At 49.5% G+C, this 18,435-nt stretch overlaps 1 protein-coding gene across 3 annotated transcripts in view; it reads left to right on the forward strand.

Moving 5' to 3' along the window:
- TMEM114 (transmembrane protein 114) overlaps window positions 1-18,435 on the forward strand; it is a 50,991-nt gene that overhangs the window by 17,917 nt on the left and 14,639 nt on the right. The window contains exons 3-4 of one of the 3 annotated variants that reach the window (XM_032144769.2): window positions 761-898; window positions 2,984-3,488. The exons of 1 other annotated variant lie outside the window; for it this stretch is intronic. In XM_032144769.2, coding sequence (XP_032000660.1) covers window positions 761-898; window positions 2,984-3,216 — 371 coding nt within the window. In that variant the 3' untranslated portion in view covers window positions 3,217-3,488. Of the gene's footprint in view, window positions 1-760; window positions 899-2,983; window positions 3,489-18,435 lie in introns of those variants that run through there. One more of the 3 variants, XM_032144770.2, reaches the window with a different exon arrangement.

An 18,435-nucleotide genomic window follows, 5' to 3' on the forward strand; every position in this document is an offset into this window, starting at 1 on the left:
AACTTCCAAATGATCAGCAAGTGCTGTCGCCAAAATGTCATGCTAAAGACCACGGTGGTTTTTAGATCTCTTAAGGTCCCACGGCTGTGGAGGCAGAGCCAAGGCACAAACCACTGCCAGCCATCCCCCAATCCCAAGTTCTTCCTAACACCCCAGCTCTTGTAATGAATAATTAATGATGTGTGTGATCATCTGCATTGTAGCTTCCCTCTTGTTAGAAATCAGCTCTGGCCAGGCACAGTGGCTCACACCTGTAATGCCAGCACTTTGGGAGGCCAAGGCCGGAGGATTGCTTGAGCCCAGGAGTTTGAGACCAGTCTGGGCAACATATCAAGACTTCATCTTTATCAAAAATAAAAAAATTAGCCAGGTGTGGTGGTGCACACCTGCAGTCCCAGCTACTCGGGCAGCTTAGGTGACAGGTTTCCTTAAGCCCAGGAAGTTGAGGCTGCAGTGAGCCCATGGTCGTGCCATTATACTTCAGCCTGGGTGACAGAGCGAGACCCTGTCTCAAAAAGAAAACAACAACAACAACAACAACAAAACAACAACAACAAAGCACACAGCCTTGCACACGATGAGCCTCAACCACTGTTGTCATGGTCATCATCAGCAGCAGAAACAGTAGAAGTAATAGTCATAGGGGTAGTGACAGTGTGGATTTTCCCCAGCTCTCGTAGGTGCTCGGGAAGTGTTTGTTGATTGAGTGAAGGATGTTAGTAACTCTCTTCTGCCTGGTATCCTCTCTGTCTCTTGTAAGCCATGCATGGGACGTTTGTGATTCTGCTGCCGCTCAGCCTGATCCTGATGGTTTTTGGGGGGATGACGGGGTTTCTGAGCTTCCTCCTCCGAGCCTACCTCCTCCTCCTGCTCACTGGAACTCTCTTCCTCTTGGGAGGTAGGTGTCCACCCTGCCTGGGGCTCTGGCTTGTGGCCTGGGGGTTGGGCAATGGGTACTGTGTATGAACCCTCAGCAAAGGAGGGGGATCCCAGGGCCTCGTGGGGTTCAGTTTCCCCTTCTGGGATATCAGTTGGAAGAGATGAGTGGTTTCCAGTCCAGAATCACTTAGTCTCTGGTTCCAAGACAGGAGCAATGCAGAGGGAGCAGCTTCCAAGAATCCTTTTCATTATTTCACCAAAGAAGCCATATGTATTACCTTTGCCCGAACTCGTGATAGCTTCAAGCTTTAGGGCTGTCAGCTGGCAAGAGACCCTCGCTCCAGCCACCCTCACTCGCTCCTGCTGATCAGCCATTCTGATAGAAACTGCTTTGATCGACTAAAAAATGGGCATGCCCAGGCACAGAAAGACAAACACCTCATGATCTCCTTTCTATGTAGAATCTAGAACAAATTCACAGAAAGAGAGAATGGAACAGGCTGGGGGTGGGGGCAGGGGAGGATGGGGAGATGTTGGTCAAAGAGCACACAATTTCAGTTCAAAAGAAGGAAGTTCAGCGATCTATTGGGCATCATGGTGACAGCAGTTAACAACAACCTATTGTGTTCTTGAAAATCGCTGAGAGTAGATTTTAGTTCCCACCATACACAAAAGAAATGCTAAGTATGTGAGGCCGTGCCTCTGTTGAATAGTTTGACTGAGCCATTCCACAGCGTACAACACATATCAAACCCTCATGCCGTGCACCATAAATACGTGCAATTTTTACTTGTCAATTAAACAGCAGCACACACAAAAACAAGACGAAACAAAACAACAGGTGGATGGACAATGGCTAGGTTAACACCATTGGCTGGTTTAGTGGACCAGAGGTTTTGAAAAATGGGACGTGGCACGTGGTTGGCTGCCTTACCACTCTCTATATCCCTGTGTATTTGAAATGTTCCTTTTTTTTTTTTTTTTAAATAGCAGTGATTGACATGCACCCTTGGAATCCACAGAGGGAAAAAAACAAAAGGGATGTCTGGAGGTGAAAATATTGCAAAGCTCTGATCTCCTCTAACCACTCACAATTATTATTAATACTAGCATTAATAGTTCACCCAATGACAAATTCTCGAAACCAGCACCGCCTGGTAGAAGTTTCTGCGATGGTGGAGAAGTTCCCTAATCTGGACCGAGCATCGGGAGGTGCAAACCAGGCCAGGGCAGCGAGTGCTGATGGGGGACTGAGCTGTTAACTTTGTTTAAATTAATTAACTTAAATTTAAATAGCCATGTGTAACTGGTCAGTGGCTATCGTACTGGACCATGTGGCTCAAATCTAATATCTGTGGAGAACCACCGCGGGCCAGGCACCATTCTAGGTGCTGGGGAATTGAAAATAGGCAAAACCAACAGGAGCACGTCTGCCCTCTGGAAACTCACAGCCACGGTGGGGGACAGATGTTAGTTAAATAATTACACAAACATGCCTGCAATCCCAGCACTTTAGGAGGCAGGGACAGGCGTATCACTTGAGGTCAGGAGTTTGAGACCAGACTGGCCAATATGGTGAAACCCTGTCTCTACTAAATATACAAAAATTAGCCAGGCGTGGTGGTGGGCATCTGTAGTCCCAGCTACTCAGGAGGCTGAGGCAGGAGAACAGCTTGAACCTGGGAGGCGGAGGTTGCAGCAAGCTGAGATCGCAGCAAGCTGATATCGCACCACCGCACTCCAGTCTGGGCGACAGAGCGAGGCTCTGTCTAAAAAAAAAAAAAATTGCACAAAAGAATGCAAAGGTGCGACTGTGACCTGGGCAGTGATGGGCAGCTGTATGGTGCTGTGGAATCACTGCTCAGGCAAGTCCAGGAATCGAAGCGTGAGCTGCGATGTGTGGGGAGGGTAGGAGTTGCCGATGACAGGCAGAGAAGCAGGAGTGAATGCACCCAGTGGGGAGACCAGCACGTGCAAAGGTCCCGCGGCAGGAAGGAGCGAGGACACTGGACGTCGGGCAGTGTGGCTGGGCAGGGCGAGGAGGAGGAGGGGAGTGCTGGGGCGGGGTGGGGGTTGATCTGCTCTCCCTCTGCCCTCCCTGCAGCCATGGTGACCCTCGCTGGGATCAGCGTCTACATAGCATATTCAGCCGCCGCCTTCCGGGAGGCGCTGTGTCTCCTGGAGGAGAAGGCCCTCCTGGACCAGGTGGACATCCGCTTCGGCTGGTCCCTGGCTCTGGGCTGGATCAGCTTCATCGCCGAACTGCTCACCGGGGCAGCCTTCCTGGCAGCAGCCCGCGAGCTCAGCCTGAGACGAAGGCAGGACCAGGCCATATGAGCCTGGGCTCTGGGTCGTGGAGGGGAGGGAGGGGCTTGGCCCCGGAGCTTCATGGACCCATCTCCATGGGCTGCGGCCTCCTCTTCCTCAAAGGCCACTCGGGGAGGCCAGGCACCCCCCACTTCCCCCACAAATCCCCACGGACTAAGCTCGGGGCCTGGCTGTTATCCTAGTGCCTGTGTGCCCATGACCGTGTGTGTCCGCGTGGCCTGGAGGAGCCTGAGGGAGTGGCAAACCGCTTCGCGAGAAATAAAAACGATCCTTTAATCACACACAGAGCTTTACAGATTGCAAAGTCCTCACGCCCCCTCCGACTTCATTTCCTCCTCACCCGTGTCCCTTGGATCAGCTCCCTGGTGGGTCTGGGAAAGCGGGAGGGTGCCCTACCTCCTGGGCCCTGTAGTGCGTTGAGCTCTCTGGGGAGCTTTGTTCCTTTTGCTCTAAAATAACTCTGGCGTGACACTGGCTTTCTACAGAGTCGGGTTAGGTCTACAATACGAAGCTGCAAGACTCCCAAGAGGCTGGCCAATTGACAGAGCACTCTTCAAGACTAATCACACCTTTTCCGTCCTCCCCCAGCAAAATCCATCCCTCCTTTCATCCTGGTGTTCTGCCCCTGGGAATGGGCTCCGCATCCGGGTCCGCTGGGGCAGTGCTGTTCACATTTAGCGTGCCCAAGACTCTACGGGCTTGTTGATACTCATGGGCTGATGCCACCCCCAGGGTGTCTGAGCCAGGAAGCCTGGGTGAAGCCCAAGAACTCACATTTCTAACTGGCTTCTAGGCGATGCCGAGGCTTCTGGCCCAGAGCCACTGTTTGCATAAATGCCGAGGTGGGGGGGCGTTTGTTAAGTGACAGAGAAGGGTTGTCACCTTGCTGCTCTTAGAATCACCTGGGTATCTTCCAAAAATCCTGCTGCTCTGCCTACATCCTTCATCTGATATTCTCTAGGGCTGGCGTCCAGGCAGCAGTGTTTTTTAAGAGCTCTCCAGGCTATTCTAACCCAAAACCATGGCTGAGATTCTGTTCCTGTGAGATTCCAAGTCATGAGATGTAGAGGAGGGCCCGAGGAGCCTTTGGCTTAGGAAACTCTGGGAGGTGCTGATGGTTTGGGGAATACTGGTGTGGATTAAAAGATGACAACACCGTTATCAACAATATGGCATCATCATCTTCATTATGACATCATCATCACCATGACATCAGCATTGTCATCATCATAGCTGACACCCACTGAGTACTTTCTATGCACCTGTGCTATTCTCCATGCCAGTCAGTCACTCAACAAACATCATGACATCATCACCACCATGACATGACATCACCACCACAATGACATGACACCACGATGACATCAGCATTGTCATCATCATAGCTGACACCCACTGAGTACTTTCTATGCACCTGTGCTATGCTATTCTCCATGCCAGCCGGTCAGTCAGTCATTCAACAAACATCATGACATAATCACCACCATGACATGACATCACCACCACAATGACATGACACCACGATGACATCAGCATTGTCATCATCATAGCTGACACCCACATCTATGCACCTGTGCTATTCTCCGTGCCAGTTGGTCAGTCAATCATTCAACAAACACCCAAAGGAAGGCCAGTACACACCAGCAACTAGGGGGGCAATGACTCCTCCAGACCCAGCCCTTGCTCTGTGGGGTGCCACATGATTGAGGAGAGAGCAGCATATGAAATATGTAGCCCATGATGACGACTAGGAGATAAGCAAAGCAGGGTACAGATGAGGAAACTGAGGCACCGGCAGGTTAACAAAACTGGACTAAGGGCATAAGGAGAGAAAGGGATGCAACTGGGAGCACACTTCAGAACTGCCTGATCCCAAGATGGTCCTCCTCCTACTTCCACCAACGCCTGCACTTCTTTACTGGCTGTCAGCTCCTGGGTTCAGGAAGTTGCTGCGACGTCCCTGGCTAATCCGGAAAGGCGCACATGGAGTGGATTACTCACACGGCCCCATGGGGCTAGATGAGCGCTATTGGAAAATCAGCTGCTATGCTGGGGAAAAGAAAGTTTTTGCAAAGTGAGGGCAACCATGCTACCGAAAGGGCGGTCTCTGCTTCCACCTGCTGGTGTTATTGTGGAACTGCTCCAGAGGCAGGATTTAATTCCCAAATTCGTCAAAAGACACGTTTTCAGCCCTCCTTGGGCCCAAGTGCTGGATTAAATACTGCAGGGCCAGAGTCCTCAGCTGGGGCGATTCTCTCCCCCACCTGACATTTGGCAATGTTTGGAGACAGTTTTGGTTGTTCTTAGTGCGTGTGGGGAGTGGTATTACTGGCATCTCCATGGAAAGAGGCTAGGGATGCTCCTCAACATCCTACGATGCTCAGGACATCTGGTCCCACACGTCCACCTTGGGACACGCTGAGACACTCTGCCAAGCGAGCAATAATGGACAATAACAAACCAAAACATGTGTGCACCCCAGGAACTGACAACATAGAAGAATCTCATTCATTCGCCCAGCCATTCACGCATTTGACAAATGCTTGCCAGATACCTACTATGTGTCAGAGACTGTTCCAGCGCCTGGGGACACATGAATGGGCGTGGCCAAGAAAATCTCCACCCTTCCTAGCTCACATGGGAACAGACGATAAACACATGAACCAATAATCTATCTGAGAGATTCAGACAGTGATTGGTGTTAAGAGGAAAACAAAACAGGGTGATGAGGCCGGGCGCAATGGCTCATGCCTGTAATCCCAGCACTTTGGGAGGCCAAGGAGGGCAGGTCACCTGAGGTCAGGAGTTCGAAACTAGCCTGGCCAACACGGTGAAACCCCGTCTCTACTAAAAACACACACACAAAAAAAAGAAGAAAAAATTAGCCTGGTGTGGTAGCACACGCCTGTAGTCCCAGCTACTCGAGAAGCTAAGTAAGGCAGGAGAATCACTTGAACCCAGGAGGCGGAGGTTACAGTGAGCCGAGATCGCACCACTGCACTCCAGCGTGGGCGACAGAGTGAGACTCTGTCTCAAAAAAATAAAAAAAAAAATAAATAAAACCCAGGGTGATGGGATGAAAGGTGTCTGGGAGAGATGTGACTCCAGGGAGGACAATCAGAAAGGGCCTCTTGGAGGAGGTGGCACTGGGCTGAGACCCTAATGAAGAACCTGTAGGTAGGGAAACTGCAGACCAGGCAGGTGAGAGCACAAGCAAAGGCCCTGAGGTGGGAGGAAGCTTCTGTGTTTGAGGGAAACGAAGAGAGAGGGTTGATGGAGAGAAATAGGAGGGGAAGGCAGAGGCGGGGAGGGAGAAGGCAGTGGGAGGTGCCCATGGCCTGTGGTAAGGAGGTGCTGATGATTAAGTGGGGTTGGGATGCTGTTCTATTCTATTCTGTTCTGTTTTATCCTGATCCATTCTGATCTGTTCTATTCTATTCTGATCCATTCTGTTCTGTTCTGATCCATTCTGTTCTATTCTGATCCATTCTGATCTGTTCTGTTCTATTCTGATCCATCATTCTATTCTGATCTGCTCTGTTCTATTCTGATTTTTTTTTTTTTTTTTTTTTGAGACTGAGTCTAGCTCTGTCACCCAGGATGGGGTGCAGTGGCTCAATCTTGGCTCACTGCAACCTCCGCCTGCCAGGTGCAGGTGATTCTCCTGCCTCAGCCTCCCCAGTAGCTGGGACTACAGGCGCGCACCACCATTCACCGTGCCAGGCTAATTTTTTGTATTTTTAGTAGAGATGGGGTTTTACCATGTTAGCCAGGATAGTCTAGATTGCCTGAGCTCATGATCCACCCGCCTCAGCCTCCCAAAGTACCGGAATTACAGGCGTGAGCCACTGTGCCCAGCCCGATGCATTCTGTTTTGATCTGTCTTGCTCTATTCTAATCCGTTTGGATCGGTTCTGTTCTATTCTGATCCATTTTGCTCTGATCTGTTCAGTTCCATCCTGTCTTGTCCTCTCCTCTTCTATTTTCCTATTCCATTTAGACTTTCTCTTGAGAGCGATGTGCCTTTAAGACAGTGGTTCTCAACCCTGACTTCACATTAGCATCACATGGGGGTCTTATTTAAAAAACAACCAGTTGCCAACACTTGGGCCCCAGTGGAGCCAAATGCAATCAGACCCTCGAGGGCGGACCTGGGTATTGTTATGTTCACAAAGTTCCCCAGGTGATTCTGCTGTGCAGGGGAGGTAAGAACCATTGCTTTAAGACCCTTAGGTCTGTTGTGTGAATGGACCGGCCTGCAGGGGTGGGAGTGGATGCAGGAAGTCCAGGCAGGGGCCTCCCCGGGCCAGATGAGAGGAGAAAGAACTCAGAGCAGGTGGAGGTGTGGTCGGATCCAGGTGTGCTGGACTAACCAGGGGGTTAGAGGAGGGGATTTATACTCACGAGAAGGTAAACAGGAGGAGGAAGAGGGAATAGGGCACCTGTCCCTTTGCTGGGGAGGCTCATCCCAGATTTGTCCCCTCAGGTCCAGACCTGGCTGTAACCCCTGGCAAACAACTGGCCGCTCTCTTTCTCTCAGAGGTGCTCTATCTGGCAAAGAAGATCCATTCATTTATTCACTCATTCATTTATTCACTCGCCATCCATCCATCCATTCATTTCCTCACTCATTTCTTCACTTATTTATATATTCAGTCTTTGTTCATTCATAAATTCACTCACTTATACCTGTCCCATGCTTCATTCATTCACTCACTTATTCATTCATTTATTCATACATTTTCCCATTAATCCATCCACTCATCCATCATTATCCATCCATTTGCTCACTCACTCACTCATTCACTCACTCACTTATTCAGTCATTCATTTACTCATTCACTCACTCACTCATTCACTCCCTCACTCATTCGCTCACTCGTTCTCTCCCTCACTCACTCATTCTCTCCCTCACTCACTCATTCCCTCACTCACTCATTCTCTCCCTCACTCATTCCCTCACTCACTCATCACTCACTCACTCATTCACTCATTCTCTCCCTCACTCACTCATTCACTCACTCACTCATTCTCTCCTTCACTCATTCACTCACTCACTCATTCACTCCCTCATTCATTCACTCACTCACTCATTCACTCACCCATTCCCTCACTCACCAATTCCCTCACTCACTCATTCCCTCATGCACTCATTCCCTCATTCATTCGCTCACTCACTCATTCACTCACTCACTCATTGATTCACTCACTCACTAACTCATTCATTTACTTATTCACTCACTCCTTCAGTCAGTCAGTCATTCCTCACTAATTCACTCATTCACTCACTCATTCCGTCAGTCACTCATTTACTCACTCGCTCATTCACTCACTCACTCACTCATTCCCTCACTCACTCATTCATTCACTCACTCGTTCGCTCACTCATTCACTCACTCACTCATTTACTCATTCACTCACTCATTCCCTCACTCATTCACTCACTCATTCATTCACTTACTCATTCAGTCACTCACTCATTCACTCACTCATTTAGTCACTCACTCATTCACTCACTCACTCATTTACTCACTCACTCACTCATTCACTCACTCATTCTCTCACTCACTCATTCCCTCACTCACTCATTCATTCACTCATTCACTCATTCATTCACTCACTCATTCAGTCACTCACTCATTCACTCACTCATTTAGTTGCTCATTCACTCACTCACTCATTTACTCACTCACTCACTCATTCCCTCACTCACTCAGTCATTTACTCATTAACTCATTCACTCACTCACTCATTTACTCACTCATTCACTCACTCATTCCCTCACTCATTCATTCACTCACTCATTCACTCCCTCCCTCACTCACTCATTCACTATTCACTGACTCACTCATTCCCTCACTCACTCATTCATTCATTCCTTCACTCATTGCCCCCCTCACTCATTCATTCACTCACTCATTCACTAATTCATTTATTCACTCACTCACTCATTGATTTCTTTGCTCATTCACTCCCTCACTCATTCACTCGCTTACTCACTTGTTCATATATTCATTCATTCACTCACTCACTCATATGTTCATCGACTCATTCATTCAACAGTGACTTATTTGATGCCTGATGTGCCAGGTGCTTTTTGAAACACCAAGGGTTTAGCAGTGAACAAAAGTGACTCAAAACCTGCCTTTTGAAGCTGACATTCTGGGACATGTGCATGTCTGTGTATGAGTGTACGGGTATGACAAACAATAAACATGGCTGGTGGAATGCGGGTATGCTTCCTGGTAAGAAGTTGTATAAAGCAGACGGGGAGAAGGTGGCAGGGAAGAGTGTGTTGTACAAGGAATATAATGCCCTGTCCAATCTTCTGAGAGACCAGCAACTCTTCCTCCTAATTTTGTCTTGCTTAATTAGCTCAATAAGTGTTGCCCAAGACTGTGCTGTAGGCAAGGGAAGGGGAATCTCCCTAGGGCTGGACCGACAGGGGTAGAGTGAAAACCCAGGGATATGGTTTGGCCGTGTCCCCACCCAAATCTCATCTTGAATTGTAGGTCCCCGAATTCCCACATGTCGTGAGAGGGACCCTGTGGGAGATAGTCAAATCATGGGAGCAGTTTCCCCCATACTGTTCTCGTGGTAGCCAGTAAGTCTTAAGAAACCTGATGGTTTTTGAGAGGTTTCCCTTTTTTGCTTGGGTCTCATTCTGTCTCTCGCCTGCTGCTATATAAGACGTGCCTTTTGCCTTCTGCCATGATTGTGAGGCCTCCCCAGCCACGTGGAACTGTGAGTCCATTAAACCTCTTTTTCTTTATAATTTACCCAGTCTCAGGTATGTCTTTACCAGCAATGTGAGAACAGACTAATATACCCAGCCTCAGTCCCCAAAGCTAACTTTGGTGCCTTCTCCTGCAGGTGAACGTTGGGGCTGATGGGGGATCCCAGACATAGTGAGGGCCCCCTGGAAACTTGCCAAGCATGTTCTCATGCTCTGACTGGCAGACAGGAGCCTGAGGCTCACAGAAAGAGAAGACTTGCTCTGGTAGAGGCTGATAGTGAGAGAAACCAGGGTGAGACTCGAACTCCAGCCTCAGAATCTCCCTTTGACATCCCAGGCTGCCTCCCTCCCTTTCTTCCTTGAGAATAAACAACCTGCCTTTTGGAGCCAGCAGGAAGTGCCTCCTCTGTGCCCAGCCCCTAGTCGCTGGGGATGGGCCACACTGGCATGCAAACTTTTGTTAACCTGGCCAAGCACTTTAGAGTTTCCAGCGAAAGTTCCAAGGCTCATCTAATCCTTGCCACTGTCCAAGGAGAGGATGCCCACGCTCGCTACCACTGATGGACAAGCCAACAGAAACTCAGGGAGGTCAAGGATGCATCCAAGATCACTGGCCAGGCCGGGCACAGTGGCTAACACCTGTAATCCCAACAATTTGGAAGCCTGAGACAGGAGGATGGCTTGAGCCCAGGAGTTTGAGACCAGCCTAAGCAACATAGCGAGACCAGCCTAAGCAACATGGCAAAACCCTATCTCTACAAAAAAAAAAAAAAAAAAAAAAAATAGCTGGGTATGGTGGCATGCACCTGTAGCCCCAGATACTCAGGAGGCTGAGGTGGGGGAATTGAGCCTAGGAGGTCGAGGCTGCAGTGAGCTGTGACGGCACCACTGCACTCCAGCCTGCGTAACAGAGTGAAACCCTATCTCAACAACAACAGCCACAACAAGATCGTTAGCCAGGAGTTTGCAGAACGGAGACTCAAAGCCCGGTCTTCTGAGTGCCCAGCTAAGCCACCCACTTCTGCCTCCCATTCAGCCACCTCAGGCTCCCAACCTCCCACCCTTGGGGTCTAAAGAGCCCCATGGGAAGCTCAGTCCTTGTCCTGGTGCTGCAGCTTCCGTGTCATGGAAACCTGGGCTTCACGCACACGCAGCTCCTACGTCATCCGCAGCACGAAGTCGGCAGCATCGCAACTGCACGGCTCAACCACCTTCTCCTTGTGAGGGTGGCATGGGGCTTCTGTTAGAACATCGGCGTCTGCCCCACATTCATTTCTATTTCCTCAATGAAACGCTTCTTTTAACAGAGTACTCAGAGCCCCACAAGAGGAACAACGCTTTGATGACTGATAAAATATTCATGCATTGAAAAAGCCGACTCCCCCATCCCCTTCTACCTTTGTTCCTTGGTGGAGTTTGCCTCCCTCCTGCACCGACTGGATTGCTGGGTTCTTGCTTGGAAGTAGCAGCTCACGGAGCTGCTGAGGATTCACCTGTAATGCTTGAAGTAGCCGCTTTTTCTCCACACCTGGGACGTTGGTCCTGATGAGTGTGATGGAAGCAGCTAGTGTCAGAACCGGGTGGAATTCAGGCCGGGTCCGGTGGCTCACGCCTGTAATCCCAGCGTTTTGGGAGGCTGAGGTGGGCATATCACCTGAGGTCAGGAGTTGGAGACCAGCCTGGCCAACACGGTGAAACCCCCTCTCTACTAAAAATACAAAAATCATCTGGGCGTGGTGGCGCATGCCTGTAATCCCAGCTACCGGGAAGGCTGAGGCAGGAGAATTACTTGAACCTGGGAGGCGGAGGTTGCAGTGAGCCGAGATCACGCCACTGCACTCCAGCCTGGGTGACAGAGCGAACTCCATCTCAAAAAGAAAAATAAAAAGAGGCCTGGCGCAGTGACTCACGCCTGTAATCCCAGCACTTTGGGAGGCTGAGGCGGGTGGATTACAAGGTCAGGAGATCAAGACCATCCTGGCTAACGTGGTGAAACCCCATCTCTACTAAAAATGCAAAAAAAATTAGCTGGGCATGGTGGCAGGTGCCTGTAGTCCCAGCTCCTCGGGAGGCTGAGGCAGGAGAATTGCTTTAACCCCGGAGGCAGAGGTTGCAGTGAGCCGAGATCACACCATTGCACTCCAGCCTGGGTGACAGAGTAAACTCCATCTAAAAAAAAAAAAAAAGAAAAAAAAAAAAGAACTGGGTGCAATCATATCGGCATCTGATCTTCCACCTTCTGTCAATGGGGCCCTGAGAGGTGGGGTGAAATGCTCAGGGTGGGTGCTGTAGTTGCCTACCTAAATAGGGGACTGTTGCAGGTTCAAGCACGTGCCCCAAAAAGATCATGTTGAAATTGTAACTTCGGTAGCTGTAAATGTGACCTTACTTAGGAAAAGGCATCTTTACAGGTGTCATTACTATAGTTAAGATGAAGTTAGATTAGGGTGGGCCCTAAATCCAATGACTGGTGTCTTTCTAAGAAAACCATGTGAGGATGGAGAGGTACACAGAGAGAAGGTCACATGAGGACAGAGGCAGGGGTTGGAGTGATGCTGCCACAAGCCAAGGAGCACCTGAAGCTACCAGGAGCTGCAATAGGCAAGGAACGATCCTCCACTGGAGTACTCAGAGGGTGCATGGCCCCCCTGACCCCTTGATTTTGAACTTTGTTTTTTTTATTTTTCTTTTTGAGGCAGACTCTCACTGTGTTGCCCAGGCTGGAGTGAAGTGGCGTGTGCTCACTGCAACATCTACTTCTCAGGTTCAAGTGGTTCTCCTGCCTCAGCCTCCCCAGTAGTTGGGATTACAGGCATGCACCACGTATCCGGCTAATTTCTGTATTTTTAGTAGAGATGGGGTTTCACCATGTTGGTCACGCTGGTCTCAAACTCCTGACCTCAGGTGATCCACCTGCCTCAGCCTCCCAAAGTGCTGGGATTACAGGTGTGAGCCACCACACCTGCCTGGACTGATTTTGAACTTTGGACCTTCAGAGTTGTGAGAGAATACATTTCTGTTGTTTTAAGCCACCTAATTTGTGGTGGTTTGTTAGGGCAGCTCTAAGAGGTTACTAAAGTCACTTTATCACAAGATTATTTTAAAGATCAAAGTGTTAATAACAGCTCACATTACCAGATGATGATGGCACTTTATCTTTTTCAGTCTTCCCGCGATGTCTGTGAAGTAGGTGCTGTTATTATCTTTCCCAAAATGAGGAAATTGAGGCTCAGAGGCAGGAAATAATTACCCGAGTTCATGCCCTGGGCAAGTTGGTTCTGGAAAACGGACCAAGGCTGCTGACCAGCACCTGTGCTCTTAGGGCCACATACATTTCTTCGTAGCTGCCTAACAAATCACCGAAGATTTAGTGGCTGAAACTAGTGACCCTTGTATATTGTTTGTGGTCTTTGAGAGTTGGGAATTGCGGAAGGACTCAGCTGGGCGATTGTGGTTTGGCCTCTCTTATGCAGTAGCTGGAGCTGGAACAGCAGGCAGTGGAGCAGCTAGGGGCAGGCTGAGCCCTTCTCTCTTTACATCACCTCGGGGCCTTTCCCTATGGCTCTCCACATGGGCTAGACTGGGCTTCCTGACAATATGGTAGTATCAGGGCTGTTGGGAGGCTTATATGGCAGTTCCTGGGCCCAGGGCTAGTGCTCCCGTGGGCAAGGTGGAAGACGCGTTACCTTTTGTGACCCAGTCTTAGAAGTCATATAGCATCCCTTCTGCCACAGTCACAGCCTGTTCTGATTCACAAGGAGGGAACATAGACCTCCACCTCCCTGGGAGCAGTATCAAGGTCATATTGTAAGAAGAGTGTGGGGGATTGGAGAGCTGCTAGAGCCACCTTTAGAAAGTACAATCTGCTACGCTCTCCGAGTGTAGCCTGTCTTCTCAAGCCTCACTGACTCTTTGTTTCTACCATAGGATCTGAGACACCCCCAGCTCTGGTCCCCAGCAAAATCCAACTATTTATTTGCATCCTTAGCAAGAACAGAGGCTGGAGGGGTCAGCAGGGGCCACATTACGGAAGGCCACAGGGAGGAGCATTGAGATCAATGTGAAGGGTGTTAAAAAATTGTGATAAAAGACACAAGACATAAAATTTACATTTCAATCATTTTAAAGTGCACACGGGTCAGGTGCGGTGGCTCACGCTTATAATCCTGGCATTTTGGGAGGCCGAGGCGGGTGGATCACCTGAGGTCAGGAGTTCGAGACCAGCCTGGCCAACATGGTGAAACCCCATCTTTACCAAAAATACAAAAAATTAGCCATGTATGGTGGCGGGCACCAGTAATCCCAGCTATTTAGGAGGCTGGGGCAGGAGAATCGCTTGATCTTGGGAGGCGGAGGTTGCAGTGAGCCAAGATCACACCATTGCACTCCAGCCTGAGCAACAAGAGTGAAACTCCATCTCAAAACAACAACAGCAGCAAATAAAGTGCACACAACTCAGTGGCATTTAGTACATGCACAATGTCATGCAACCATCGCCACCATCTAGTTCTAGAACATTTTCATCCCCAAAGGATGAAAAAGATGAATGTTTTCACCCCTTTTCAACCCAAAAGGAAACCCACTGGGGAGTTCTATGGAGGAGGCGATACTTTTGTGCCCTGGAAGGATCTCTGTCTATAGCTTGAGTGATGGGCTGGAGCAGCGGGGGCTGGCATAACTGCAGGGACAAAGGCCGGCAGAGGGGCTGATACTTATGTAGATGAGAGAATGTGGGCAGAGCTGGTGGGAAGGAGAGAAGAATTCAGACTTGGCATTTACGAGGTAGAATTGATGGACTGGGTGAGTGATGGATGCAGGAAGAAGAGACCAGGTTCCCAGATGAAATATGAGTGTGGATGGTTTTATGATTCACGGAGCTGGAAAATGCCGGGAGGCATGGTGACAGGTGGTGTTGAAGGAGGGGAGTAGATAGTAAATTGATTCTGGAAGACAGCGCTTGAGACACTGGGGGACATCCAAGAGGCACACGTCCAAGAGGTAGTTGGAGATACTTCTTAGGTTTAGGTCAACCAGGCTTTCCCAACCTTGGTACTAGTGACATGTGAGGACAGATATTCTTTGTTCTCGGGAGCTGCCTTCTGCATTGTAGGCTGTTCGGCTGAATCCCTGGGTTCCACCCAGTAGATGCCAGCTGCATCCCGTCTTTGCAATTATGACAACCAAAAACATCTCCAGATATTGCCAGGTGTCCCCTGGAAGACATGATTGTCCTGGTTGAGAATTACCTGGTCAGACGCATGGGGAGTCATCGACGTGAAAACAATAGCGAGATAGGCAACAGACGCAACGGGACCCCGGACCAGATTGAAGACTGGTGGAAGATGGGAAAAGGCACCAAAAGACACATCTACTAGCGCCACGACAGTTTACCATTGCCATGACAACACCCAGAAGTTACTGCCCCTTGGCTTGCCATGGCAACACCTCCCCACCACCCGGAAGTTACTGCTCATTTTCTAGCTGATTCTGAAAGGCTGCTCCTTAACTAGTGTATCAATAAAAGTGGGTACAAAGAGCCCTGCTCTTGCAGGAGCAGTCACAGAGCTGCAACCCTGCCACCTCCTCAATACAGCTGTTTTCTTCTACCACAGGCTTGCTCTTGAATTCCTTCCTGGGCTAAGCCAAGAACCTGCCCTGCATCTGTAGCGCAAACCTTCGGGATGGATGAGACGCTCAGAGAGTCAGCGTCACATGCGAAGAGAGAAGAGCTCAGGAAATGCGCATGATAAACACCAACTCACATGGGCGAAACCAGAGGAGACCACAAAGGTTACTGAGAAGGAGACCTGGGAGGAGAGGGGAAGGAAACCCCATGAGTGGGCAGGCCCTGGTACTGAAGGCTGCCTCACCTTCTGACTTCCAGCCATCTATGAGACCACATTTCCACGTTTACTTCTGCGTGTCTGCAGAGCACGGGGTCTCAAGGCACAGGTTCTATAGGCATTCGAACACCTAGCTGTGGTACCAAGGACAAACTGCTTAAGCTCCTCGTCCCTCAACTTCTTATCCTTAAGATAGCACTAACATCAGTGCCTACCCTCAGGGTTGTTGTGGCCATTGCACAAGTTACAGCAGGCAAAGTACGTAGAACAGCACTTCTCATCTGTGTGTGCTAAGCCAGTGTCAGCTGCTTTTAGGATTCTTATTTGACTCATTTCCAGGCCTTTTGAACCTGGCCTCACTCCTTGGGCTTAATTAACTCCATCATTCTTACATTCAGCAAATATGATGGAAGACTTAGTATGCACCAGCAGACACTGTCCATGCAGAGCAAAAGAGAAGCAGAGCCCACCCCACAGAAAGCACGGTTGGGGGTCAGGATCAATCAAGTGTCACATGTATGATTCCAAACGGAGACAAGTGCTATGAAGGGGCTGAGAGGTCAAGAAGGAGACTCTCTCTCTGGTCAGCAATGGTGCCTCGTTATTATTATTATTATTAGAGACAGAGTTTGGTGCAATCATAGATCACTGCAGTCTCGAACTCCTGGTCTCAGGCAATGCTCCTGCCTCGGCCTCCCAAAGGGCTGGAATTGCAGGCTTGAGCCACGCTGTCCGCCCCTACCCTTTTTTTCCCCTGAAATCACATGACCTCATCTTTTTGCAGGGCCCAGGCAATCAATAAAGGGGAAAATCAAAGAACGGAAGCCCTTTCGCATGCATCTCTTATTGTTCTGGAGAAAGTATTACAGTGAAGCAGTCTTAGGGAGGCCAAGTCGGGAGGATCACTTGAGCTCAGGAGTTCAAGAGCAGCCTGGGCAACATGGTGAAACCCTGTCTCTACAAAAAACACAAAAATTAACTGGGCGTGGTGGCACATGCCTGTAATCCCAGCTGTTCAGGAGGCTGAGGCATGAGAATCTCTTGAACCTGGGAGCCAGAGGTTGCAGAGAGCTGAGATCACACCCCCCCCCCCCCCCCGGGGGGAAAGAAAACCCCCCCCCCAAAAAAAAAAAAAAAAAAAAAAAAAAAAAATTAGCAGCCATAGTGGTGTGAGCCTGTAATTCCAGCTACTTGGGAGGCTGAGGTGGGAAGATAATGAACTTGAAAAGCTGACATTGGCCAGGCGCGGTGGCTCACGCCTGTAATCCCAGCACTTTGGGAGGCCAAGGTGGGCGGATCATGACGTCAGGAGATCAAGACCGTCCTGGCTAACACGGTGAAACCCCATCTCTACTAAAAATACAAAATAGCCGGGTGTGGTGGCAGGCGCCTGTAGTCCCAGCTACTTGGGAGGCTGAGGCAGGAGAATGGCGTGAACCCAGGAGGTGGAGCTTGTACTGAGCCGAGATCGTGCCACTGCACTCCAGCCTGGGCAACAGAGCCAGACTCAGTCTCAGAAAAAAAGATTCAAGTCCTTGAATCTCCATCTCCTGATTCTTTGGACTCTACAGCTATTTTCATTCTCCTGAAAGAGTTCTCTGGCCACAGACACCCACAGGGACCACCCATGGCCAGATTTTCCAGAACCTCAATTTCAAAGTGATATCAAACAATGGCCATTAAATCACAGGTCTTGATTCTTGGTCTGGAAAGCAGGGGCACTGAGCTGATGCCCCAGGGCCAGCTGAGTGTTTCTCAGACCAGAGGAATAAAACGGCTGCGGTCAGCACTCCTGTGCTCTCCTGTCCTCTCCATCCTGGCCTCTTCGCCAAGCAAAGGGTGAGCAACAACGGGGAGGATGAGAAGTGGGAAGAAAAACCTGGCAGGAAGCAAGAACCTCGGCTGGATTAGCAAGTGACCAGAGCCAAGCCATCAAAGGACCTGGATAAAAGGATGGAGATCACTCGGGGAGAGTTTAAATACAGGCAGCTTAAGTGGTAGGAGACCTAAAGTGAGTGATCAAAGACGACTTCAGAATCACAGCTCGGTGGGCCCTGGGAGCTGTTAAGCCCAAGAATCAAGGGCTGCTGGGAGGGGAGGGGAGGGGTTTATGCAGAAACAGCAAGGTTTCACCTTCAGGGCAGAAGGCCAGGGTCCCTGAGTTAGAGAATTCAGGAGCAGGTAGGACCTTAGAGCACAGCTATTGTCTTTTATTTTTTTCCTATTTATTTTGAAATAATTATAGGCTCGCAGGAAGTGGCAAAAATAGCACATAGAGTCCCTTGAACCCTTCACTTATCTTTCCCCAGTGGTGATATCCTACATAACTGCAGTGCAGTATCAAAGCTAGAAAATCCACATTGCAATACTGTTAAACTACAGATCTTATCTTTGTGAGTGTGTGTAGAGTTTTGTGCAAATTTCTGCCATGTATAGATTTTTGCACAGCACAATCATGAAGCAGACCTTTTCCGTCGACTCAAAGGAGCTCTATGTAGCTACCCTTTGTAGTCTTTTTTTTTTGTTTCTTTTAAAGAATAGAGTCTCACTCTGTGGCTCAGGGTGGAGAGCAGTGGAGTGAATATAGCTCACTACAGCCTCAACCTCGTGGGTTCAAGTGAGATTCCCACCTTAGCCTCCCTAGTAGCT

The sequence above is a fragment of the Hylobates moloch genome, unplaced genomic scaffold, assembly GCF_009828535.3.
Source record: "Hylobates moloch isolate HMO894 unplaced genomic scaffold, HMol_V3 SCAFFOLD_23, whole genome shotgun sequence".
In the NCBI taxonomy this organism is placed as follows: Eukaryota; Metazoa; Chordata; class Mammalia; order Primates; family Hylobatidae; genus Hylobates; species Hylobates moloch.